Genomic DNA, 23825 nt, shown 5'->3' on the forward strand with positions numbered 1-23825 from the left:
CTACGCCAAACTGAACAAATGCCTGCTCACTGTGCCCTACAGCTCAATACTGTAACTGATCCGGGGGCAGAACTGGCTAGGTAGATCGCAGACTCACTGCATCTTCTAACCAATAAGTAGGGGCAGAGTAGAGTGCTTGCTACTCAGAACCTTTCCCTTCAGCTCCAAGTGGGCAACCCATTCCAAGGGAGCAAGTATTCAGCATCCCGTCCTAAGGACTGGGAGAGGAGGGAACCCTGGCTGAATCTGAAATCGCCCCCTAAACCCTCATTCACTATTCCCTATGTTAGTCCACTAATACTGTTCACTTGACGGTGCGAATTCGGACAGTCATTGAGTACATTGGTTGTACACTCGTTTTTGCGGTGCAATGTGTACTCAATAACGTCCACTATGGTTTCAGACACCACTACAAATGGCTGTACCTTCAAATAATGCCCTATTGAAGGGTATGGGGGCAATTTTGGATTCAGCCCCTGTTCCCTCAACTTCCTGCTCTACCTATCGCAACATTTTCAGGAGACCTGGCGAGAGAGCATCAGGGTGGAGCTTCACTTCAACATCCTCCTGCTCTCTATCACCGATCATCACGGGGCATAACTGCTGACTTCTTCTGAGGGCCAAAAAACTCAGCCACCGAACCATCAGGGAAGGGCTCCACCCAATAACAGGTCTCCTATGCCCCTTTTCCACCAAAAAAGAACTGGTTCGGAACTGGTGCTGGTTCAAAGTTGGTTCAACTTGCAAACCTTCTCAGAACCTGTTTGTTTTTCCAATGACTAGAGAGCCCAGCGAACGGCGTCGTTATGTCACTGTGTACGTTGCCATACGTCTTAGCTTTCCCAGATACGCTTGCGCCAACTTCAAGCATAACAATTGCAATGGCGGACTACATCGTCTTTCTGCTGGCTTTGGGATCCTATATTGGGGTCAGAAGAAGACGTTTAGAACACATTTGTGCTGCTCGTCTGGATTACTATACACGGAGGTTACGTTCGAGAAGAAGTTCGACAATAACCCCGTACGCTCCATCAGTGACAGAATGGAGAAGAAAACCTTGTGAGAAACCAGACTCAGTCGCTCAGTTCTCCTCTGGCCAACGAACGAACAGTGTATGATTATGATTCTGGCAGCATTACAGGTCAGAAGTCAGGACTAGCTACTAGTCCACTTACAAAGGAAGTGCCAGAATGTTATTTCCTAAATTAACATGATTCAACGAGAAGCAGATGCCTCTCCAAGCTCCTTGCCATAGAAGGCGCTGCAAAGATATTGCTACCACCTCTAAACCAAAAAGGGACTCTAAGTGCTTGGCTTTCTTTGCCTTTTGGCCGTGGTTACTTCCATTAGATCCTCTCTTGGCTTCTTGTGAGGTTGCCACCTCGAGCCCTGAATCCTCTTCAAAATATTCACAAATTTGTTAGCTATAGAATGAAATATCTGATATTCAGATTGCAAAATATGTGCAAGTGGATGTGTTTTGTTGTTTAAACGCCTTCATAACGATCGTGTTAGTTGAGCTAAATGCGCGCCGCCATGTTAGTTTGTGCCACAGTTCAGAGAATCGGTTCTGTTGGATTTACAACACGTGAATTCATCCACTTCTCCCGAAATACATTAAAATAAGTGGCCGGTGAACTGGAAGAAGAATAGAGTAAACTTTAAAGTTACTTACACAATGTGTATCTAATATGAATAAAACGTTCATCTAATTATAATGGAAAGGATTATTATTGCTTCTTTCATAGACATCATTGTGTATTTTACAAACTCTAAATGTATTGTTTTTTTAATACTCGTGTGAATTTAAATGTCTGAAACCTAAAATAAACATAATGTGGATGTAAATAAACACTGAATAGTTGTGATATATGACAAGCGCTGAGCGTGTCCCTCTCTGGCTCAGTGCCAGCCAATGCGCAAAAGCACATCGATCATACGCTCCAGGGACCAGCCCAGACTGAGCACACTGGTGTGATCATAAGCTCCAGGGACCAGCCCAGACTGAGCACACTGGTGTGATCATACGCTCCAGGGACCAGCCCAGACTGAGCACACTGGTGTGATCGTACGCTCCAGGGACCAGCCCAGACTGAGCACACTGGTGTGATCGTACGCTCCAGGGACCAGCCCAGACTGAGCACACTGGTGTGATCATAAGCTCCAGGGACCAGCCCAGACTGAGCACACTAGTGTGATCGTACGCTCCAGGGACCAGCCCAGACTGAGCACACTGGTGTGATCATAAGCTCCAGGGACCAGCCCAGACTGAGCACACTAGTGTGATCGTACGCTCCAGGGACCAGCCCAGACTGAGCAAACTGGTGTGATCATAAGCTCCAGGGACCAGCCCAGACTGAGCAAACTGGTGTGATCATAAGCTCCAGGGACCAGCCCAGACTGAGCACACTGGTGTGATCATAAGCTCCAGGGACCAGCCTATATGAGCACACTGGTGTGATCGTACGCTCCAGGGACCAGCCCAGACTGAGCACACTGGTGTGATCGTACGCTCTAGGGACCAGCCTATATGAGCACACTGGTGTGATCATAAGCTCCAGGGACCAGCCTATATGAGCACACTGGTGTGATCATAAGCTCCAGGGACCAGCCTATATGAGCACACTGGTGTGATCGTATGCTCCAGGAACCAGCCTATATGACCACACTGGTGTGATCGTACGCTCCAGGGACCAGCCTATCCAGGGGCTCATTTGCATATTCATAGAACCGTGTATACTAAATGAGGCATGGGTGTTGAGTTCAAGCGTGCCGCACAAGTCCTGAAAAGTGATGCCAAAGTGCCTCTATCGCCTCCTGGTGGCTGGTCTCAGTATAGCTCATAAACCCAGAGTCTCGATCGCCCCCCGGTGGCTGGTCCCAGTATAGCTCATAAACCCAGAGTCTCGATCGCCCCCCGGTGGCTGGTCCCAGTATAGCTCATAAACCCAAAGTCTCGATCACCCCCCGGTGGCTGGTCCCAGTATAGCTCATAAACCCAGAGTCTCGATCGCCCTCTGGTGGCTGGTCCCAGTATAGCTCATAAACCCAGAGTCTCGATCGCCCCCCGGTGGCTGGTCCCAGTATAGCTCATAAACCCAGAGTCTCGATCGCCCCCCGGTGGCTGGTCCCAGTATAGCTCATTAACCCCGCCCTCATGAAGTCTAATGGGATGCGATGGAAACTAAACAATCAAATTACACTTCATATACATTTTTTCCAAAGATGTTTTCTGTCATTTTAGGTAGTTTTTATCATGTTGATATAAGTTTAAGTGTTCGTTTTTTAAATAAGTTTGGTCTTAGTTAGTTATTTGATGCTATAAAAATGGAATGTGACGTCATGATTTACAGCTGTGATTGACAGCTTCTCTACGACTTTCATTTCTACATGTCCATAACTGTTTATTTTAGCAGTAAACTTTGTACTAACTGTTTCTGTGGGTGTGTGTGTGTGTGTGTGTGTGTGTGAGAGTGTGGGCGGGACCTGATATCAGCTTCACTTCATGTTCACTACTGTGCAGACTCGAGTCCCAAATCAGTGCAAGATGTCAGAGCCATAGTAGGACTTTGGCGGCTTCACTTTTCACCAATGGAAGAGAGTGAAGGGGCGTCGTCCATCTTTTTTTTTTTACAGTCTATGGTCGAGTTATATTCAAGATATTTTAAGGCATGAATTTTTTTTCAAGGAAAAATCGTTTGAATATATAATTTTGGTGATCAAAGATGAGTTTTTAGAGATACAGTTATTGACTACTGGGGGACTTTTGGCGCTTTTCCACTGCATGGTACGGTACGGCTCGGTTCGGTACGGCTCACTTATGGCGCATTTCCACTGCATGGTACGGTACGGTACGGCTCGCTTTGGCTCGCTTTAAATGGTACCACCTCTGTTGAGGTTCCAAGCGTACCGTACCGATACTAAAATGTGACGTGAAAACACTGCAGATCACTGATTGGTCAGACAGAATCATCACTACCAGCGTCATTGTATTTACGACACGAGACACTAAACCCGCTAGATTTAAATAGCCAGTAGACAACAGCCAACACTGTAGCGCCTGTTTTAAAAGTATAAACTTCAACAAAAGAAATGGCTGAATCGTGGTCAGTGGACGGGGTGCAGACGTTCCTCTCGTTGGTTGCCGAGGAGTGGATAGGGAAACACAGAAGTAAAAATTCGCATTTAATATGATGATGTCATGGTAGTAGAGACGGCAACTATAACGATCAGTCCCACCCACTTTGAAGCGGTACTAACTGCAGTGGAAAAGCAACCGAGCTAAAGCGAACCGAACCATGCCGTACCAAGTCGAGTCGTACCACGCAGTGGAAAAGCGAAGCGAGCCGAACCGTTCCGCGCCGAGTCGAACCGTACCGAGCCGAACCGAGCCGTACCATGCAGTGGAAAAGCGCCATTTAAGGTGCAATTGCCATTTCAGTGCAAATGACAGTTAAAGAAGGTGCAGTAAGGTAATGAAATATCAGTGAAATTTTGTGGGCAAAAATGTCTATTGTCTGTTGCCAGTAGTGTAGTGATGTATAATGCACCGCTCTGTATGTTGTTAGGATGACAAAAAGTTTTAAATGCTTCATTTGTAGCCTGGTCTGCCTCAGAAGTCTAACAGCGCTTGTCAATATCAGAATGAGTGCGATGGCCAATCAGATATTGTTTCACAATACATATTGTTTCAAAGCAGCTTTACAGAAAATGCAATGGCCTTGTCTATGGGTGCTGTGCAGTGAGGTTGACATCACATCTGTTTCTACAGCTGGCCAATGAGCAACATGGACCGGAATTATTTGTTTTATGATTGTCATTGTCAAATGTCTCTGTTTCTGCAGAAGTACAAGGAGTTTGAGCAGTCGGTGAGGGTGGAGGAGATTGATGGAATCAAACTGGTGAAGAGACTTGCTAAGCAAATGGAGCAGATGTTTCACAAGAAGGCTGAGGCCATAAAGGTGAGAGAGAGAGAGAGAGAGAGAGAGAGAGAGAGAGAGAGAGAGAGAGAGAGAGAGAGAGAGTCTGTATTATAGGGATATTCTCACATAGACACTTCATCAGACTTTATCAGCATAAAGTTTGGTCCTTGGGAAATAAACTCTCCATTCTGACTATAACACACAATTGCAAATTTATATCATGTAATTCTGTCTTTATATCTCCCAGTTGCGTGTTATAAAGTCAGAATTGCGAGATATAAATATGCAATTCTGAGAAAAAAAAATATCAGAATTTCAAGTTTATTTCTCACAATTCTGACTTTTTAACACACAATTGTGACTTTTATATCACTTCTATACCATATAACCCAAGAACCTTTCAGTGATCAGTTCTTAAAAAGAACATTTAAAAAATCTAAAGAACCGTTTTCTTCCAAGGAAATATTCCAAGGTTGTTAATGCTTCATAAAAAATAAAGAACCTTTATTTTTAAGAGAACCTCCTGAAGTGTAAATCAAAATCTATTTAAACACCTCTATATTAACATGGAGGGATTGTGATTAAAAACACATTAATCATCGTCAGCAAAATCAATGGCCAGCCCTGGATTTAAGTGTTTTCTGTTTTTCTGTTAACAGTTAACAGATAACAGTTAATCTGTTCTGTTAACAGATTAGTCTTCTCCATTATTTCACAGAGGCATTGCCTGAAGTGTGTGTGTGTGTGTGTGTGTGTGTGTGTGTGTGATAGAGAGATTAATATCAGTCTGTCTTGGCCTCCAGCGGTTGGTGGAAGCAGCAGAGGAAGCCCACCTGAATCACGTGGAGGATCCTGACCTACAGGTGAGCATCAACAGCAGTTACCATGGCAACCGCATCTCTTCATTAGGGCGACAGCACTTAGATGTTCAGCTTGAACTGCTTAGTATTGAAACTTTTGTTGATCTTAGCATCAATTATATGACCTTCCCTCGATTTCATGTTAAACATATATAATGTTTGAATGCACCTAAATCTCATAATAATTAAATGCGTTGTACAAAGCAATTGAAATGAAGCATATATGTCGAAGTTTAGTTGTTTATCATTCTCTGAGTGCACTGTACTAGGGCATCCATTACTGAGACACCCTCTGTCACTGCTCATGTAAAGGTCGAAGGTTAATCTACCGTAAAAAGCCATTTATTTCTTCCCAGTGAAAGCCTCAGGTGGTCTCAGTCTTCACATGAGCTCGATGCAACACTGCACATTTCACAGCCATAAACTACAGTCAGATCAACACCAGTGCTGCAACTCTCACAGCCATGAAACCTTCTGACTCACAGTCAAACGTACTAACTTTGCGATAAAAATACATACGACTTTCTTTATGAAACAAAAATGTAAAAGCCAATTAGATATGGAAACGCTTTCAGTGTTGTTGAACAAGCATACCAGACCGAGATTAGATTAGACTCTGATCAAATGGATGGTCTAGTTTGCACAGATTTAGTGTTTATCCCAGTTCCACTCGACTCACTGAAGCCACTCTTGCTTTGACTCATCTCTGATGTCCAACAGACCCGTACAGTAGCTTGTTTCACAGTCGCTGTTTCAAAAGTTACCTCCGTCCACTTTTAGATTTGTCTCTCATTGGCTATATAGGGTATGCGTGTGACCGGAGTGACTGCGGTTACACCCACTGAGTGGCAGAAACACTGAGACAGAAACACTGAGAGACGGAGACACTGAGAGACTGAAACACTGAGAGACAGAAACACTGATAGACAGAAACACTGAGAGACAGAAACACCGATAGACAGAAACACCGAGAGACTGAAACACAGAGAGACAGAAACACCGAGAGACAGAAACACCGAGAGACAGAAACACCGAGAGACTGAAACACAGAGAGACTGAAACACCGAGAGACTGAAACACAGAGAGACTGAAACACCGAGAGACTGAAACACTGAGAGACAGAAACACTGAGAAACAGAAACACTGAGAAACAGAAACACTGAGAGACAGAAACACTGAGAGACTGAAACACTGAGAAACAGAAACACCGAGAGACAGAAACACCGAGAGACTGAAACACAGAGAGACTGAAACACAGAGAGACTGAAACACCGAGAGACTGAAACACCGAGAGACAGAAACACTGAGAAACAGAAACACTGAGAGTCAGAAACACTGAGAAACAGAAACACTGAGAGACAGAAACACTGAGAAACAGAAACACTGAGAGACAGAAACACTGAGAGACAGAAACAATGAGTGGCAGAAACTCGGAAATACCGAGAGACTGAAACACGAGAGACAGAAACACTGAGAGACAGAAACACTGAGAGACTGAAACACTGAGAAACAGAAACACTGAGAGACAGAAACACGAGAGACAGAAACACTGAGAGACAGAAACACCGAGAGACTGAAACACTGAGAGACTGAAACACTGAGAGACAGAAACACCGAGAGACTGAAACACCGAGAAACAGAAACACTGAGAGACAGAAACACTGAGAAACAGAAACACTGAGAGACAGAAACAATGAGAGACTGAAACACTGAGAGACAGAAACACTGAGAGACAGAAACAATGAGAGACTGAAACACTGAGAGACAGAAACACTGAGAGACAGAAACACGAGAGACAGAAACACTGAGAGACAGAAACACTGAGAGATAGAAACACTGAGAGACAGAAACACTGAGAGACACTGACAGACAGAAACACTGAGAGACTGAAACACTGAGAGACTGAAACACTGAGAAACACTGAGAAACAGAAACACTGAGAGACAGAAACACTGAGAAACAGAAACAATGAGAGACAGAAACACTGAGAGACAGAAACACTGAGAAACAGAAACAATGAGAGACAGAAACAATGAGTGGCAGAAACTCGGAAATACCGAGAGACTGAAACACTGAGAGACAGAAACACTGACAGACAGAAACACTGAGAGACAGAAACACAGAGAGACACTGACAGACAGAAACACTGAGAGACAGAAACACTGAGAAACACTGAGAAACAGAAACACTGAGAGACAGAAACACTGAGAAACAGAAACAATGAGAGACAGAAACAATGAGAGACAGAAACAATGAAACACTGAGTGGCAGAAACACAGAGAGACAGAAACACTGAGAGACAGAAACACTGAGAGACAGAAACACTGAGAGACAGAAACACAGAGAGACAGAAACACTGAGAGACAGAAACACTGAGTGGCAGAAACACTGAGAGACAGAAACACTGAGAGACAGAAACACTGAGAGACAGAAACACTGAGTGGCAGAAACACTGAGAGACAGAAACACTGAGAGACAGAAACACTGAGTGGCAGAAACACTGAAACACTGAGTGGCGGAAACAATGAAACACTGAGTGGCAGAAACACTGAGAGACAGAAACACTGAGAGACAGAAACACTGAGTGGCAGAAACACTGAAACACTGGGTGGCGGAAACACTGAAACACTGAGTGGCAGAAACACTGAGAAACAGAAACACTGAGAGACAGAAACACTGAGAGACAGAAACAGAAACACTGAGAGACAGAAACACTGAGAGACAGAAACAGAAACACTGAGAGACGGAAACACTGAGAGACAGAAACACTGAGAGACAGAAACAGAAACACTGAGAGACAGAAACAGAAACACTGAGAGACGGAAACAGAAACACTGAGAGACGGAAACACTGAGAGGCAGAAACACTGAGAGACAGAAACACTGAGTGGCGGAAACACTGAAACACTGAGTGGCAGAAACACAGAGACAGAAACACTGAGTGGCAGAAACAATGAAACACTGAGTGGCGGAAACACTGAAACACTGAGTGGCGGAAACACTGAAACACTGAGTGGCGGAAACACTGAAACACTGAGTGGCGGAAACACTGAAATACTGAGTGGCAGAAACACAGAGACAGAAACACTGAGTGGCAAGAAACACTGAAACACTGAGTGGCAGAAACAATGAAACATTGAGTGGCAGAAACACTGAGAGACAGAAACACTGAGTGGCAAGAAACACTGAAACACTGAGAGGCAGAAACACTGAAATACTGAGTGGCAGAAACAATGAAACACTGAGTGGCGGAAACACTGAAACACTGAGTGGCAGAAACACTGAAATACTGAGTGGCAGAAACAATGAAACACTGAGTGGCAGAAACACTGAGAGACAGAAACACTGAGTGGCAGAAACACTGAGTGGCAGAAACACTGAAACACTGAGAGACAGAAACACTGAGTGGCAAGAAACACTGAGTGGCAGAAATACTGAGTGGCAGAAACACTGAAACACTGAGTGGCAGAAACACTGAGAGACAGAAACACTGAGTGGCAAGAAACACTGAAACACTGAGAGGCAGAAACACTGAGTGGCAGAAACACTGAGTGGCAGAAACACTGAAACACTGAGAGACAGAAACACTGAGTGGCAAGAAACACTGAGTGGCAGAAACACTGAGTGGCAGAAACACTGAAACACTGAGTGGCAGAAACACTGAAACACTGAGAGGCAGAAACACTGAGTGGCAGAAACACTGAGTGGCAGAAACACTGAGTGGCAAAAACTGAAATACTGAGAGGCAGAAACACTGAGAGACAGAAACACTGAAACACTGAGTGGCAGAAACACTGAAACTGAGTGACAGAAACACTGAGTGGCAAGAAACACTGAAACACTGAGTGGCAGAAACACTGAAATACTGAGTGGCAGAAACAATGAAACACTGAGTGGCAGAAACACTGAGAGACAGAAACACTGAAACACTGAGAGGCAGAAACATTGAAACACTGAGTGGCAGAAACATTGAAACACTGAGAGGCAGAAACACTGAAACACTGAGAGGCAGAAACATTGAAACACTGAGAGACAGAAACACTGAAACACTGAGAGGCAGAAACACTGAAACTGAGTGACAGAAACACTGAGTGGCAAGAAACACTGAAACACTGAGTGGCAGAAACACTGAAATACTGAGTGGCAGAAACAATGAAACACTGAGTGGCAGAAACACTGAGAGACAGAAACACTGAAACACTGAGTGGCAAGAAACATTGAAACACTGAGTGGCAGAAACACTGAGTGGCAGAAACACTGAAACACTGAGAGGCAGAAACACTGAAACACTGAGAGGCAGAAACACTGAGTGGCAGAAACACTGAAACACTGAGAGACAGAAACACTGAGTGGCAAGAAACACTGAGTGGCAGAAACACTGAGTGGCAGAAACACTGAAACACTGAGTGGCAGAAACACTGAAACACTGAGAGGCAGAAACACTGAGTGGCAGAAACACTGAGTGGCAGAAACACTGAGTGGCAAAAACTGAAATACTGAGAGGCAGAAACACTGAGAGACAGAAACACTGAAACACTGAGTGGCAGAAACACTGAAACTGAGTGACAGAAACACTGAGTGGCAAGAAACACTGAAACACTGAGTGGCAGAAACACTGAAATACTGAGTGGCAGAAACAATGAAACACTGAGTGGCAGAAACACTGAAACACTGAGAGGCAGAAACACTGAAACACTGAGAGGCAGAAACACTGAGTGGCAGAAACACTGAAACACTGAGAGACAGAAACACTGAGTGGCAAGAAACACTGAGTGGCAGAAACACTGAGTGGCAGAAACACTGAAACACTGAGTGGCAGAAACACTGAAACACTGAGAGGCAGAAACACTGAGTGGCAGAAACACTGAGTGGCAGAAACACTGAGTGGCAAAAACTGAAATACTGAGAGGCAGAAACACTGAGAGACAGAAACACTGAAACACTGAGTGGCAGAAACACTGAAACTGAGTGACAGAAACACTGAGTGGCAAGAAACACTGAAACACTGAGTGGCAGAAACACTGAGTGGCAGAAACACTGAGTGGCAAAAACTGAAATACTGAGAGGCAGAAACACTGAGAGACAGAAACACTGAAACACTGAGTGGCAGAAACACTGAAACTGAGTGACAGAAACACTGAGTGGCAAGAAACACTGAAACACTGAGTGGCAGAAACACTGAAATACTGAGTGGCAGAAACAATGAAACACTGAGTGGCAGAAACACTGAGAGACAGAAACACTGAAACACTGAGAGGCAGAAACACTGAGTGGCAAGAAACATTGAAACACTGAGTGGCAGAAACACTGAGTGGCAGAAACACTGAAACACTGAGAGGCAGAAACACTGAGAGGCAGAAACACTGAGTGGCAAGAAACACTGAAACACTGAGTGGCAGAAACACTGAAACAGTGAGTGGCGGAAACACTGAAATACTGAGTGGCAAGAAACACTGAAACACTGAGTGGCAGAAACACTGAGAGGCAGAAACAATGAAACACTGATTGGCAGAAACACTGAAACAGTGAGTGGCGGAAACACTGAAATACTGAGTGGCAGAAACAATGAAACACTGAGTGGCAGAAACACTGAGTGGCAGAAACACTGAAACACTGAGTGGCAGAAACACTGAGTGGCAGAAACACTGAAACACTGAGTGGCAGAAACACTGAGTGGCAGAAACACTGAGTGGCAAAAACTGAAATACTGAGAGGCAGAAACACTGAGAGACAGAAACACTGAAACACTGAGTGGCGGAAACACTGAAACACTGAGTGGCGGAAACACTGAAATACTGAGTGGCAGAAACAATGAAACACTGAGTGGCGGAAACACTGAAACACTGAGTGGCAGAAACACTGAAACACTGAGAGGCAGAAACAATGAAACACTGAGAGGCAGAAACACTGAGTGGCAGAAACACTGAGTGGCAGAAACACTGAGTGGCAAAAACTGAAATACTGAGAGGCAGAAACACTGAGAGACAGAAACACTGAAACACTGAGTGGCGGAAACACTGAAATACTGAATGGCAGAAACACTGAAACACTGAGAGGCAGAAACAATGAAACACTGAGAGGCAGAAACACTGAAACACTGAGTGGCAGAAACACTGAAACACTGAGAGGCAGAAACAATGAAACACTGAGTGGCAGAAACACTGAGTGGCAGAAACACTGAGTGGCAAAAACTGAAATACTGAGAGGCAGAAACACTGAGAGACAGAAACACTGAAACACTGAGTGGCGGAAACACTGAAATACTGAATGGCAGAAACACTGAAACACTGAGAGGCAGAAACAATGAAACACTGAGAGGCAGAAACACTGAAACACTGAGTGGCAGAAACACTGAAACACTGAGTGGCGGAAACACTGAAATACTGAGTGGCAGAAACACTGAGACAGAAACACTGAGTGGCAAGAAACACTGAAACACTGAGTGGCAGAAACACTGAAACTGAGTGACAGAAACACTGAGTGGCAAGAAACACTGAAACACTGAGTGGCAGAAACACTGAAATACTGAGTGGCAGAAACAATGAAACACTGAGTGGCAGAAACACTGAAACACTGAGAGGCAGAAACACTGAAACACTGAGAGGCAGAAACACTGAGTGGCAGAAACACTGAAACACTGAGAGACAGAAACACTGAGTGGCAAGAAACACTGAGTGGCAGAAACACTGAGTGGCAGAAACACTGAAACACTGAGTGGCAGAAACACTGAAACACTGAGAGGCAGAAACACTGAGTGGCAGAAACACTGAGTGGCAGAAACACTGAGTGGCAAAAACTGAAATACTGAGAGGCAGAAACACTGAGAGACAGAAACACTGAAACACTGAGTGGCAGAAACACTGAAACTGAGTGACAGAAACACTGAGTGGCAAGAAACACTGAAACACTGAGTGGCAGAAACACTGAAATACTGAGTGGCAGAAACAATGAAACACTGAGTGGCAGAAACACTGAGAGACAGAAACACTGAAACACTGAGAGGCAGAAACACTGAGTGGCAAGAAACATTGAAACACTGAGTGGCAGAAACACTGAGTGGCAGAAACACTGAAACACTGAGAGGCAGAAACACTGAGAGGCAGAAACACTGAGTGGCAAGAAACACTGAAACACTGAGTGGCAGAAACACTGAAACAGTGAGTGGCGGAAACACTGAAATACTGAGTGGCAAGAAACACTGAAACACTGAGTGGCAGAAACACTGAGAGGCAGAAACAATGAAACACTGATTGGCAGAAACACTGAAACAGTGAGTGGCGGAAACACTGAAATACTGAGTGGCAGAAACAATGAAACACTGAGTGGCAGAAACACTGAGTGGCAGAAACACTGAAACACTGAGTGGCAGAAACACTGAGTGGCAGAAACACTGAAACACTGAGTGGCAGAAACACTGAGTGGCAGAAACACTGAGTGGCAAAAACTGAAATACTGAGAGGCAGAAACACTGAGAGACAGAAACACTGAAACACTGAGTGGCGGAAACACTGAAACACTGAGTGGCGGAAACACTGAAATACTGAGTGGCAGAAACAATGAAACACTGAGTGGCGGAAACACTGAAACACTGAGTGGCAGAAACACTGAAACACTGAGAGGCAGAAACAATGAAACACTGAGAGGCAGAAACACTGAGTGGCAGAAACACTGAGTGGCAGAAACACTGAGTGGCAAAAACTGAAATACTGAGAGGCAGAAACACTGAGAGACAGAAACACTGAAACACTGAGTGGCGGAAACACTGAAATACTGAATGGCAGAAACACTGAAACACTGAGAGGCAGAAACAATGAAACACTGAGAGGCAGAAACACTGAAACACTGAGTGGCAGAAACACTGAAACACTGAGAGGCAGAAACAATGAAACACTGAGTGGCAGAAACACTGAGTGGCAGAAACACTGAGTGGCAAAAACTGAAATACTGAGAGGCAGAAACACTGAGAGACAGAAACACTGAAACACTGAGTGGCGGAAACACTGAAATACTGAATGGCAGAAACACTGAAACACTGAGAGGCAGAAACAATGAAACACTGAGAGGCAGAAACACTGAAACACTGAGTGGCAGAAACACTGAAACACTGAGTGGCGGAAACACTGAAATACTGAGTGGCAGAAACACTGAGACAGAAACACTGAGTGGCAAGAAACACTGAAACACTGAGTGGCAGAAACAATGAAACACTGAGTGGCAGAAACACTGAGAGACAGAAACACTGAGTGGCAGAAACACTGAGTGGCAGAAACACTGAAACACTGAGAGACAGAAACACTGAGTGGCAGAAACACTGAAACACTGAGTGGCAAAAACTGAAATACTGAGAGGCAGAAACACTGAGAGACAGAAACACTGAGAGACAGAAACACTGAGTGGCAGAAACACTGAAACACTGAGTGGCGGAAACAATGAAACACTGAGTGGCAGAAACACTGAGAGACAGAAACACTGAGTGGCAAGAAACACTGAAACACTGGGTGGCGGAAACACTGAAACACTGAGTGGCAGAAACACTGAGAGACAGAAACACTGAGAGACAGAAACAGAAACACTGAGAGACAGAAACACTGAGAGACAGAAACACTGAGAGACAGAAACACTGAGAGACAGAAACAGAAACACTGAGAGACGGAAACAGAAACACTGAGAGACGGAAACACTGAGAGGCAGAAACACTGAGAGACAGAAACAGAAACACTGAGAGACGGAAACAGAAACACTGAGAGACGGAAACACTGAGAGGCAGAAACACTGAGAGACAGAAACACTGAGTGGCAGAAACAATGAAACACTGAGTGGCGGAAACACTGAAACACTGAGTGGCGGAAACACTGAAATACTGAGTGGCAGAAACACTGAGAGACAGAAACACTGAGTGGCAGAAACAATGAAACACTGAGTGGCGGAAACACTGAAACACTGAGTGGCGGAAACACTGAAATACTGAGTGGCAGAAACACAGAGACAGAAACACTGAGTGGCAAGAAACACTGAAACACTGAGTGGCAGAAACAATGAAACACTGAGTGGCAGAAACAATGAAACACTGAGTGGCGGAAACACTGAAACACTGAGTGGCAGAAACAATGAAACACTGAGTGGCAGAAACAATGAAACACTGAGTGGCGGAAACACTGAAACACTGAGTGGCAGAAACAATGAAACACTGAGTGGCAGAAACACTGAGAGACAGAAACACTGAGTGGCAGAAACACTGAAATACTGAGTGGCAGAAACAATGAAACACTGAGTGGCAGAAACACTGAGAGACAGAAACACTGAGTGGCAAGAAACACTGAAACACTGAGTGGCAAGAAACACTGAAACACTGAGTGGCAGAAACACTGAAACACTGAGTGGCAGAAACACTGAGAGACAGAAACACTGAGTGGCAAGAAACACTGAAATACTGAGTGGCAGAAACACTGAGAGACAGAAACACTGAGTGGCAGAAACACTGAAACACTGAGAGACAGAAACACTGAGTGGCAGAAACACTGAGTGGCAAGAAACACTGAAACACTGAGTGGCAGAAACACTGAGTGGCAGAAACACTGAAACACTGAGAGGCAGAAACACTGAAACTGAGTGACAGAAACACTGAGTGGCAAGAAACACTGAAACACTGAGTGGCAGAAACACTGAAACACTGAGAGGCAGAAACACTGAGTGGCAGAAACACTGAGTGGCAGAAACACTGAGTGGCAAAAACTGAAATACTGAGAGGCAGAAACACTGAGAGACAGAAACACTGAGAGACAGAAACACTGAAACACTGAGTGGCAGAAACACTGAAACTGAGTGACAGAAACACTGAGTGGCAAGAAACACTGAAACACTGAGTGGCAGAAACACTGAAATACTGAGTGGCAGAAACAATGAAACACTGAGTGGCAGAAACACTGAGAGACAGAAACACTGAGTGGCAAGAAACATTGAAACACTGAGTGGCAGAAACACTGAGTGGCAGAAACACTGAAACACTGAGAGGCAGAAACACTGAGAGGCAGAAACACTGAGTGGCAGAAACACTGAGTGGCAAGAAACACTGAAACACTGAGTGGCAGAAACACTGAGAGGCAGAAACACTGAAACAGTGAGTGGCGGAAACACTGAAATACTGAGTGGCAAGAAACACTGAAACACTGAGTGGCAGAAACACTGAGAGGCAGAAACAATGAAACACTGAGTGGCAGAAACACTGAAACAGTGAGTGGCGGAAACACTGAAATACTGAGTGGCAGAAACAATGAAACACTGAGTGGCAGAAACACTGAGTGGCAGAAACACTGAGTGGCAAAAACTGAAATACTGAGAGGCAGAAACACTGAGAGACAGAAACACTGAAACACTGAGTGGCGGAAACACTGAAATACTGAGTGGCAGAAACAATGAAACACTGAGTGGCGGAAACACTGAAACACTGAGTGGCAGAAACACTGAAACACTGAGAGACAGAAACACTGAAACACTGAGTGGCGGAAACACTGAAATACTGAGTGGCAGAAACAATGAAACACTGAGTGGCGGAAACACTGAAACACTGAGTGGCGGAAACACTGAAATACTGAGTGGCAGAAACACTGAGACAGAAACACTGAGTGGCAAGAAACACTGAAACACTGAGTGGCAGAAACAATGAAACACTGAGTGGCAGAAACAATGAAACACTGAGTGGCAGAAACACTGAGAGACAGAAACACTGAGTGGCAGAAACACTGAGTGGCAGAAACACTGAAACACTGAGTGGCAGAAACACTGAAATACTGAGTGGCAGAAACAATGAAACACTGAGTGGCAGAAACACTGAGAGACAGAAACACTGAGTGGCAGAAACACTGAGTGGCAGAAACACTGAAACACTGAGAGACAGAAACAATGAGTGGCAAGAAACACTGAGTGGCAGAAACACTGAGTGGCAAGAAACACTGAAACACTGAGTGGCAGAAACACTGAAACACTGAGAGGCAGAAACACTGAGAGGCAGAAACACTGAGTGGCAGAAACACTGAGTGGCAGAAACACTGAGTGGCAAAAACTCTGAAATACTGAGAGGCAGAAACACTGAGAGACAGAAGCACTGAAACACTGAGTGGCAGAAACACTGAAACACTGAGTGGCAGAAACACTGAGAGACAAGAAACACTGAGTGGCAAGAAACACTGAAACATTGAGTGGCAGAAACACTGAAACACTGAGTGGCAGAAACACTGAAACACTGAGTGGCAGAAACACTGAAACACTGAGTGGCAGAAACAATGAAACACTGAGTGGCAGAAACACTGAAACACTGAGTGGCAGAAACACTGAGAGACAAGAAACACTGAGTGGCAAGAAACACTGAAACACTGAGTGGCAGAAACACTGAGTGGCAAGAAACACTGAGTGGCAAGAAACAATGAAACACTGAGTGGCAGAAACACTGAGTGGCAAGAAACACTGAGTGGCAGAAACACTGAGTGGCAAGAAACACTGAAACACTGAGTGGCAGAAACACTGAGTGGCAGAAACACTGAAACACTGAGAGGCAGAAACACTGAGTGGCAGAAACACTGAAACACTGAGTGGCAAGAAACACTGAGTGGCAGAAACACTGAGTGGCAAGAAACACTGAAACACTGAGAGGCAGAAACACTGAGTGACAGAAACACTGAGTGGCAAGAAACACTGAAACACTGAGTGGCAGAAACACTGAAACACTGAGAGGCAGAAACACTGAGTGGCAGAAACACTGAGTGGCAGAAACACTGAACCACTGAGTGGCAGAAACACTGAGTGGCAGAAACACTGAAACACTGAGAGGCAGAAACACTGAGTGGCAGAAACACTGAAACACTGAGTGGCAGAAACACTGAAACACTGAGTGGCAGAAACACTGAAACACTGAGTGGCAGAAACACTGAAACACTGAGTGGCAGAAACACTGAGTGACAGAAACACTGAGTGGCAGAAACACTGAAACACTGAGTGGCAGAAACACTGAAACACTGAGTGGCAGAAACACTGAAACACTGAGTGGCAGAAACACTGAGTGGCAGAAACACAGAAACACTGAGTGGCAGAAACACTGAAACACTGAGAGACAGAAACACTGAGTGGCAGAAACACTGAAACACTGAGTGACAGAAACACTGAGTGGCAGAAACACTGAAACACTGAGTGGCAGAAACACTGAAACACTGAGTGGCAGAAACACTGAAACACTGAGTGGCAGAAACACTGAGTGACAGAAACACTGAGTGACAGAAACACTGAGTGGCAAGAAACACTGAGTGGCAGAAACACTGAGTGGCAGAAACACTGAAACACTGAGTGGCGGAAACACTGAGTGGCAGAAACACTGAGTGACAGAAACACTGAGTGGCAAGAAACACTGAGTGGCAGAAACACTGAGTGACAGAAACACTGAGTGGCAAGAAACACTGAGTGGCGGAAACACTGAGTAGCAAGAAACACTGAGTGGCAGAAACACTGAGTAGCAAGAAACACTGAGTGGCAGAAACACTGAGTGACAGAAACACTGAGTGGCAAGAAACACTGAAACACTGAGTGGCAGAAACACTGAAACACTGAGAGGCAGAAACACTGAGAGGCAGAAACACTGAGTGGCAGAAACACTGAGAGACAGAAACACTGAGTGGCAGAAACACTGAGAGACAGAAACACTGAGTGGCAAGAAACACTGAAACACTGAGTGGCGGAAACACTGAAACACTGAGTGGCAGAAACACTGAGTGGACATCTAAACCGGGAAAGAGCTTTGAAGATTGACTGAGCAACTAGATTTGACAAGAAATCTGAGGTATATTTTTACAGACTCCTGAAAGCTACAGAATAGAGAAGCAAATGGATCTCTGCAATTCACTGTAACATCTGGATCCAGGCAGAGAAAGGTGGGTTCACAGTTATTATTAGTCGATATGCTGAATTTAGGGGTAAAATCACACCCTATATATTCTATTGTTATTTATTGTACTGACAACTCATCAATAAATATTTACAATCGTATATTCTGCATAATTGGATGTTTTTAAATAAACACTGACAAAAATAATACAAGTTTTAGGGCTGAACGATATGATGATATATATAACATTGATATAAGTGATCACATGGATTTAGACCTATATTGTATTTATATAAAGCGTTCACAGGCAAGTTAGCTTCATGTTTTTCACCGGCGTCGAAATCAGGCTCATATAAATGTGAGTAAACACGATTCCTGCTGCATGTCAATATCCATGATCACTGGATCTTTGGTAAGTTGTAAGGAACACTAAATCGAGTCCAACCTTTATTTTAAACTGATAATCGTTTGTTTTACTCGAGTTTTCACAGTTTCTTCTATTAAATCCAGTCGCTCATCAGCTCTTCTGCCACTCAGGCCGGCTGAGGGAGTGTGTTCCTGCGGGAAACTGACGGCAATGTGAAAGTACTGATGTAATCATAGTTATATTCATCCCAATTTAAAATCCTAAATCTCAGAGATGTTTGACCCAGTTGTCTCTGTGAGTAGATCAGGAGTTGTAAGATTTGATCTGTAAATGGCTCACATTACCAGATTATTTGAGCCGATCATCGTAACCAAAGAGGCGTAAATCAGAGATAAATCAGCATAAAACTCATGTAGTCTGAGCCTGGCACGTGCGCTGACAGAATATGTTACCTTTCCTTTCACAGAAACAACTCTGGGAGGAAAACTAAAGACAGAACTTCACACTTATTCAAATGAGCCGCACTAACAGAGTTGGTTTACTTTTAATCCAGCCAATCTCGCCCAGTGTGAGCACAGCCTAAAAACATGAATCGAGATCTGGAGTTCGCTCTGAACTCACTGACTTCTGACGTGCTGAGGGTTTATTCACCGTGAATATGAACCCAGTGGTGCTGCTTTACATTGAATTTAGCCTGTAGTGATGATATGGTGAAATCAAACATTAGAAGCAAGAAATAAATAAATAAAGGCTGAAGGCCGCTGAAGTGTGAATCCTCCTCAGAGACGGTCTCTCCTGGTTTTGGCTGTTTGTTGGGTTTCTGCTGGCAGCGAGTGTTTTCTTATCTGCTCATAGCAGAGCACTCCTCAGCTTCATAATCTGTTCCAGCGCTCTCGCTGTCTGACGCTGCCAATCCTCATGGAAATAACCATGCAGGAAAATGACATACAGCAGAGAGCTGATTATACGCACGTGATTTCACAGACAGAACTATAAGTTATCCAGTGAGCTGACCGGCAGCTTCCTCCACATCTTGTTTTTCCACTCTTTGTTCTGTCAAAATTATTTATGCGCATATTTACATTTATTAATTTAAAGTCCCCTTGTGGCGAAAATCCAGCTTTTAATATTGTTTATGTGTCTATGTGGTGTTTTTAATATGCTTTAAGACAAACCATGTGTAAATTCATAAGTCGACTCCATTGCTGAGTATTTCCTCCTTAAAACTGCAGTGAACCAAAGACAGTCTCAAAAACACGCTTTGAAATCGCTGGTGTTTCTGACGTCACAAACTACCTTGTAACCAATCAGATCAACGTGTGATCGTCAACCAGTGGATCTCTGAGCTGAGTGAGTGAGTGGAGGCGGGGCTCATTTGCATATTCATAGAACCGCGCATACTAAATGAGGCAAGGGTGTCGAGTTACATTCAAGATATTTTAAGACATGAAGGAAAAAACATTTTGGTGATCAAAGATGAGTTTTAAGTTATACAATTATTGACTACAGGGGGACTTTAACATATGCCTTTATCCAAAGGGACTGACGAATGACAAACAATTTATCATAAGAGTCTCAGATTATTAATTAATAAATGTGATTCCTTGCACAATACTATGTTATGACCTCAAAACACTTTTACCATAGTGAATAATTTGTAAACCATTTTGATGTTTGCTAAAAACTTGATTTTGAATGTGACGAGACAAGAAACATAAAGACATTTTTGGCATATTAGGCATATTATTAAGATTTTTAAATAAAAAAAGATTTTTTTCACAATAAATGTTTTTGTTTTATAATTCTTTTTCATTCTCTTAAATCCCTTTAAACCATTTAACCTGTTAACTATAATCCCCTATACTAACTACATTTTTATAAGAAAATAATTTGGACTCTAAAATCTCTAGAAAATCAAAGCCAAATATCTAACCAAGTTGTGTTCCAAATTTGAATTTGATATCAAGTTAAAAGGTTTTAAAGTACCGTTTCCATGGTAATGCAATGTCCAATTTCAAAATGCTTTTTCACAGGATGACCTTTGAGTGTTTAAGCTTTGTCTTAATGATACTCTATGATAATTTATGATGATAACTACAATATGTGATGCGGGAAAAAAGCAGATTAAAAGCAATAAAAAGAAAAAGTGCACTTAAAATACCCGGTTGATGCACTTAATTAACCAGTGAAACAGTTTTGAACATTGGACACTTCATGCACTCAACTGTCACAGTTTTACTTGCATAGTGTTACTTTTAAGAGTGAGGACTCTTTTCACTGGAATACTCTAGAAATGTCCTACTGAAGAAACCAACCACAATGCCATAGAAATGCACTGACAACCACCTACAACTCCTAAACATTGTGGTAAGTTTTGCACTGGCAAATGCCACTCAGAAGATGTTAAAATCTGGTTCCCTTTTTCCTTTTTTCTCCTCATCCATACATATTTATGCTAGAGAGTTTTCTGAGTAAATCGTTCCTCTTACTGGGGATTTTCTCAGGCTTAATTCTGCACACTTACAGAGAGGAGATTTTCCTGGGCGTAGTAAATGTCACACGACAGCAGAGATGTGAGAAAGAGAGCAGATTATGTGCTGAATCTCCACCGCTGGGTTTAATCTGCGTAACTTGTGTTGGCAGGTGGAGACCAGAGACTGTGTTGAGCTTCAGATACTCCAGCATCTGTAACTCCCTCAGAAATATACCGACACAACTGACACTTAATAGATTTTACTGCCGGAGGAAAGTAGAGGACAGGGCAGATTCACTAACTGATTCCGCATCCATCACCCCATTCACTAAAGGAATTATGTAGATCGGGCAAAGCTGCAAACATGCCCATACATGTTAACTGATCTCTTTAGAGTATTAGCTGAGTATTAGTAGACTGTTCGGGTCAGTAGAGTAAGTTAAGTAGAATAACTTAAGAATAAGTTACTTCTTGTCAGTAGAATGTCTGTTGGGAAGCATCAAAATAAAGTGTTATCTGATATTAAAGTCAATAGTTTTATTCCTTAAAACTCATCTTTGATCACCAAAATGACTTATTCAAATGCTTTTTTCCTTGAAAAAAATGTCTTCATGCCTTAAAATACCTTGAATGTAACTCGACACCCTTGCCTCATTTAGTATGCGCGGTTCTATGAATATGCAAATGAGCCCCGCCTCCACTCACTCACTCAGCTCAGAGATCCACTGGTTGACGATCACACGTTGATCTGATTGGTTACAAGGTAGTTTGTGACGTCAGAAACACCAGCGATTTCAAAGCGTGTTTTTGAGACTGTCTTTGGTTCACTGCAGTTTTAAGGAGAAAATACTCAGCAATGGAGTCGACTTATGAATTTACACATGGTTTGTCTTAAAGCATATTAAAAACACCACATCTCCGCTTCGTTTTAGTAATAGTGTGATTCTGAACCAGGCAATTGTTGTGAATTAAGCGTAATATATAATGAGCCTAATTTGGATTGATTCGGATGTTCAGTATTGAGGCTGTGACTGTAATGTTTTGATGAAGATGCGGATCTTTAGCAGCATAAACCCCCCCCCCCCCCCAATACAGTAAAACTGCACATTTTAGAGTTGCCTTTTATTGTGGCCAGCCTAAGGCACACCTGTGCAATAATCATGCTGTCTAATCAGCATCTTCATATGCCACACCTGTGAGGTGGATGGATTATCTCAGCAAAGGAGAAGTGCTCACTAACACTGATTTAGACAGATTTGTGAACAATATTTGAGAGAAATAGGCCTTTTGTGTACATACAAAAAGTCTTAGATCTTTGAGTTCAGCTCATGAAAAATGGGGGCAAAAACAAAAGTTTTGCGTTTATAATTTTGTTCAGTGTACTTGAGCAAATAGCCAACAAAAACAATGTGACAGTGATTCTACTGCAAGAGACCCATGCTGAAAACAAGAACATCATGAAGGTCCCTGGGTATACATTGCCAATAAACACCATGGCATGGCTACATTTGTCCGCAATGATATGGCCTGGTCAGCTATAGGATATCCCCAGAAAGGACAGAGGTAGAATGGATCACAACGAAAGTGCAAGATACTACCATCGTTAACGTCTACAAGCCACCTCCAAGCAGACTGATTCCATCGTCGCTGCCAGATGTCCCAGTCCCTGACTTGTATTCTGGAGACTTCAATAGCCATCGTACAGAATGGGGCTACAGCACTGAAGGTGACTTTGTCCCTATCCTCAATCCAGTGGTCGACCTCCAACTGCCCAAAGAACAAGCTGGGAGAAGGCCGGCACCGCTTTCCTTGACATGAACATCCTGTCTTCATACCTGAAGAACTGGCGCCTCAAACCTAGCGCTGACAAGACCGTATCATCAATGTTACACATCCACAACAAAGAGGCGTCCCGCGAAATGAACGTCATGGTTGACAACACACGGCTTCAGCACCAGCCCTTCCTCACATACCTTGGCGTGAGGCTTAACAGAACTCTGCTGTTTAGAAGACACCTGGACACGGTCAAGGCAAAGACAACCTCCCGTGCTGCGCTGATACGCCGATACTGATACGCTGATACTAGCTGCCCCATATATCGGCCCCCGAACGGCTAATTGACCTTGATCATAGGATGCTGGACTGGCTCGCTTCAACAGAACTGAAGGTCTAAAGACATACGCCAGAGAGAGGGAAGGATAAAGAAATGGTGAACAAAGAGATCCTGAAAGAATTGATATGCATGTAATGGTGTGTGACATCAAAATGTATTAATTTTGACTACAGATGCAATGACATTGTATACCAGTGAGTCAAAATTAAATCCACTTTCATCA

At 43.6% G+C, this 23825-nt stretch overlaps 1 protein-coding gene across 1 annotated transcript in view; it reads left to right on the forward strand.

Annotated features, from left to right (window-relative positions):
* The window catches only part of cacna2d3a (calcium channel, voltage-dependent, alpha 2/delta subunit 3a), a 132019-nt gene that overhangs the window by 12356 nt on the left and 95838 nt on the right, over positions 1 to 23825 (forward strand). The window contains exons 3-4 of the mRNA XM_084087788.1: positions 4845 to 4961; positions 5726 to 5785. Of these exons, the coding sequence (XP_083943914.1) occupies positions 4845 to 4961; positions 5726 to 5785 (177 nt within the window). The remainder of the gene's footprint in view (positions 1 to 4844; positions 4962 to 5725; positions 5786 to 23825) is intronic.

This window comes from Abramis brama, assembly GCF_963993115.1.
Source record: "Abramis brama genome assembly, chromosome: 16".
NCBI lineage: Eukaryota > Metazoa > Chordata > Actinopteri > Cypriniformes > Leuciscidae > Abramis > Abramis brama.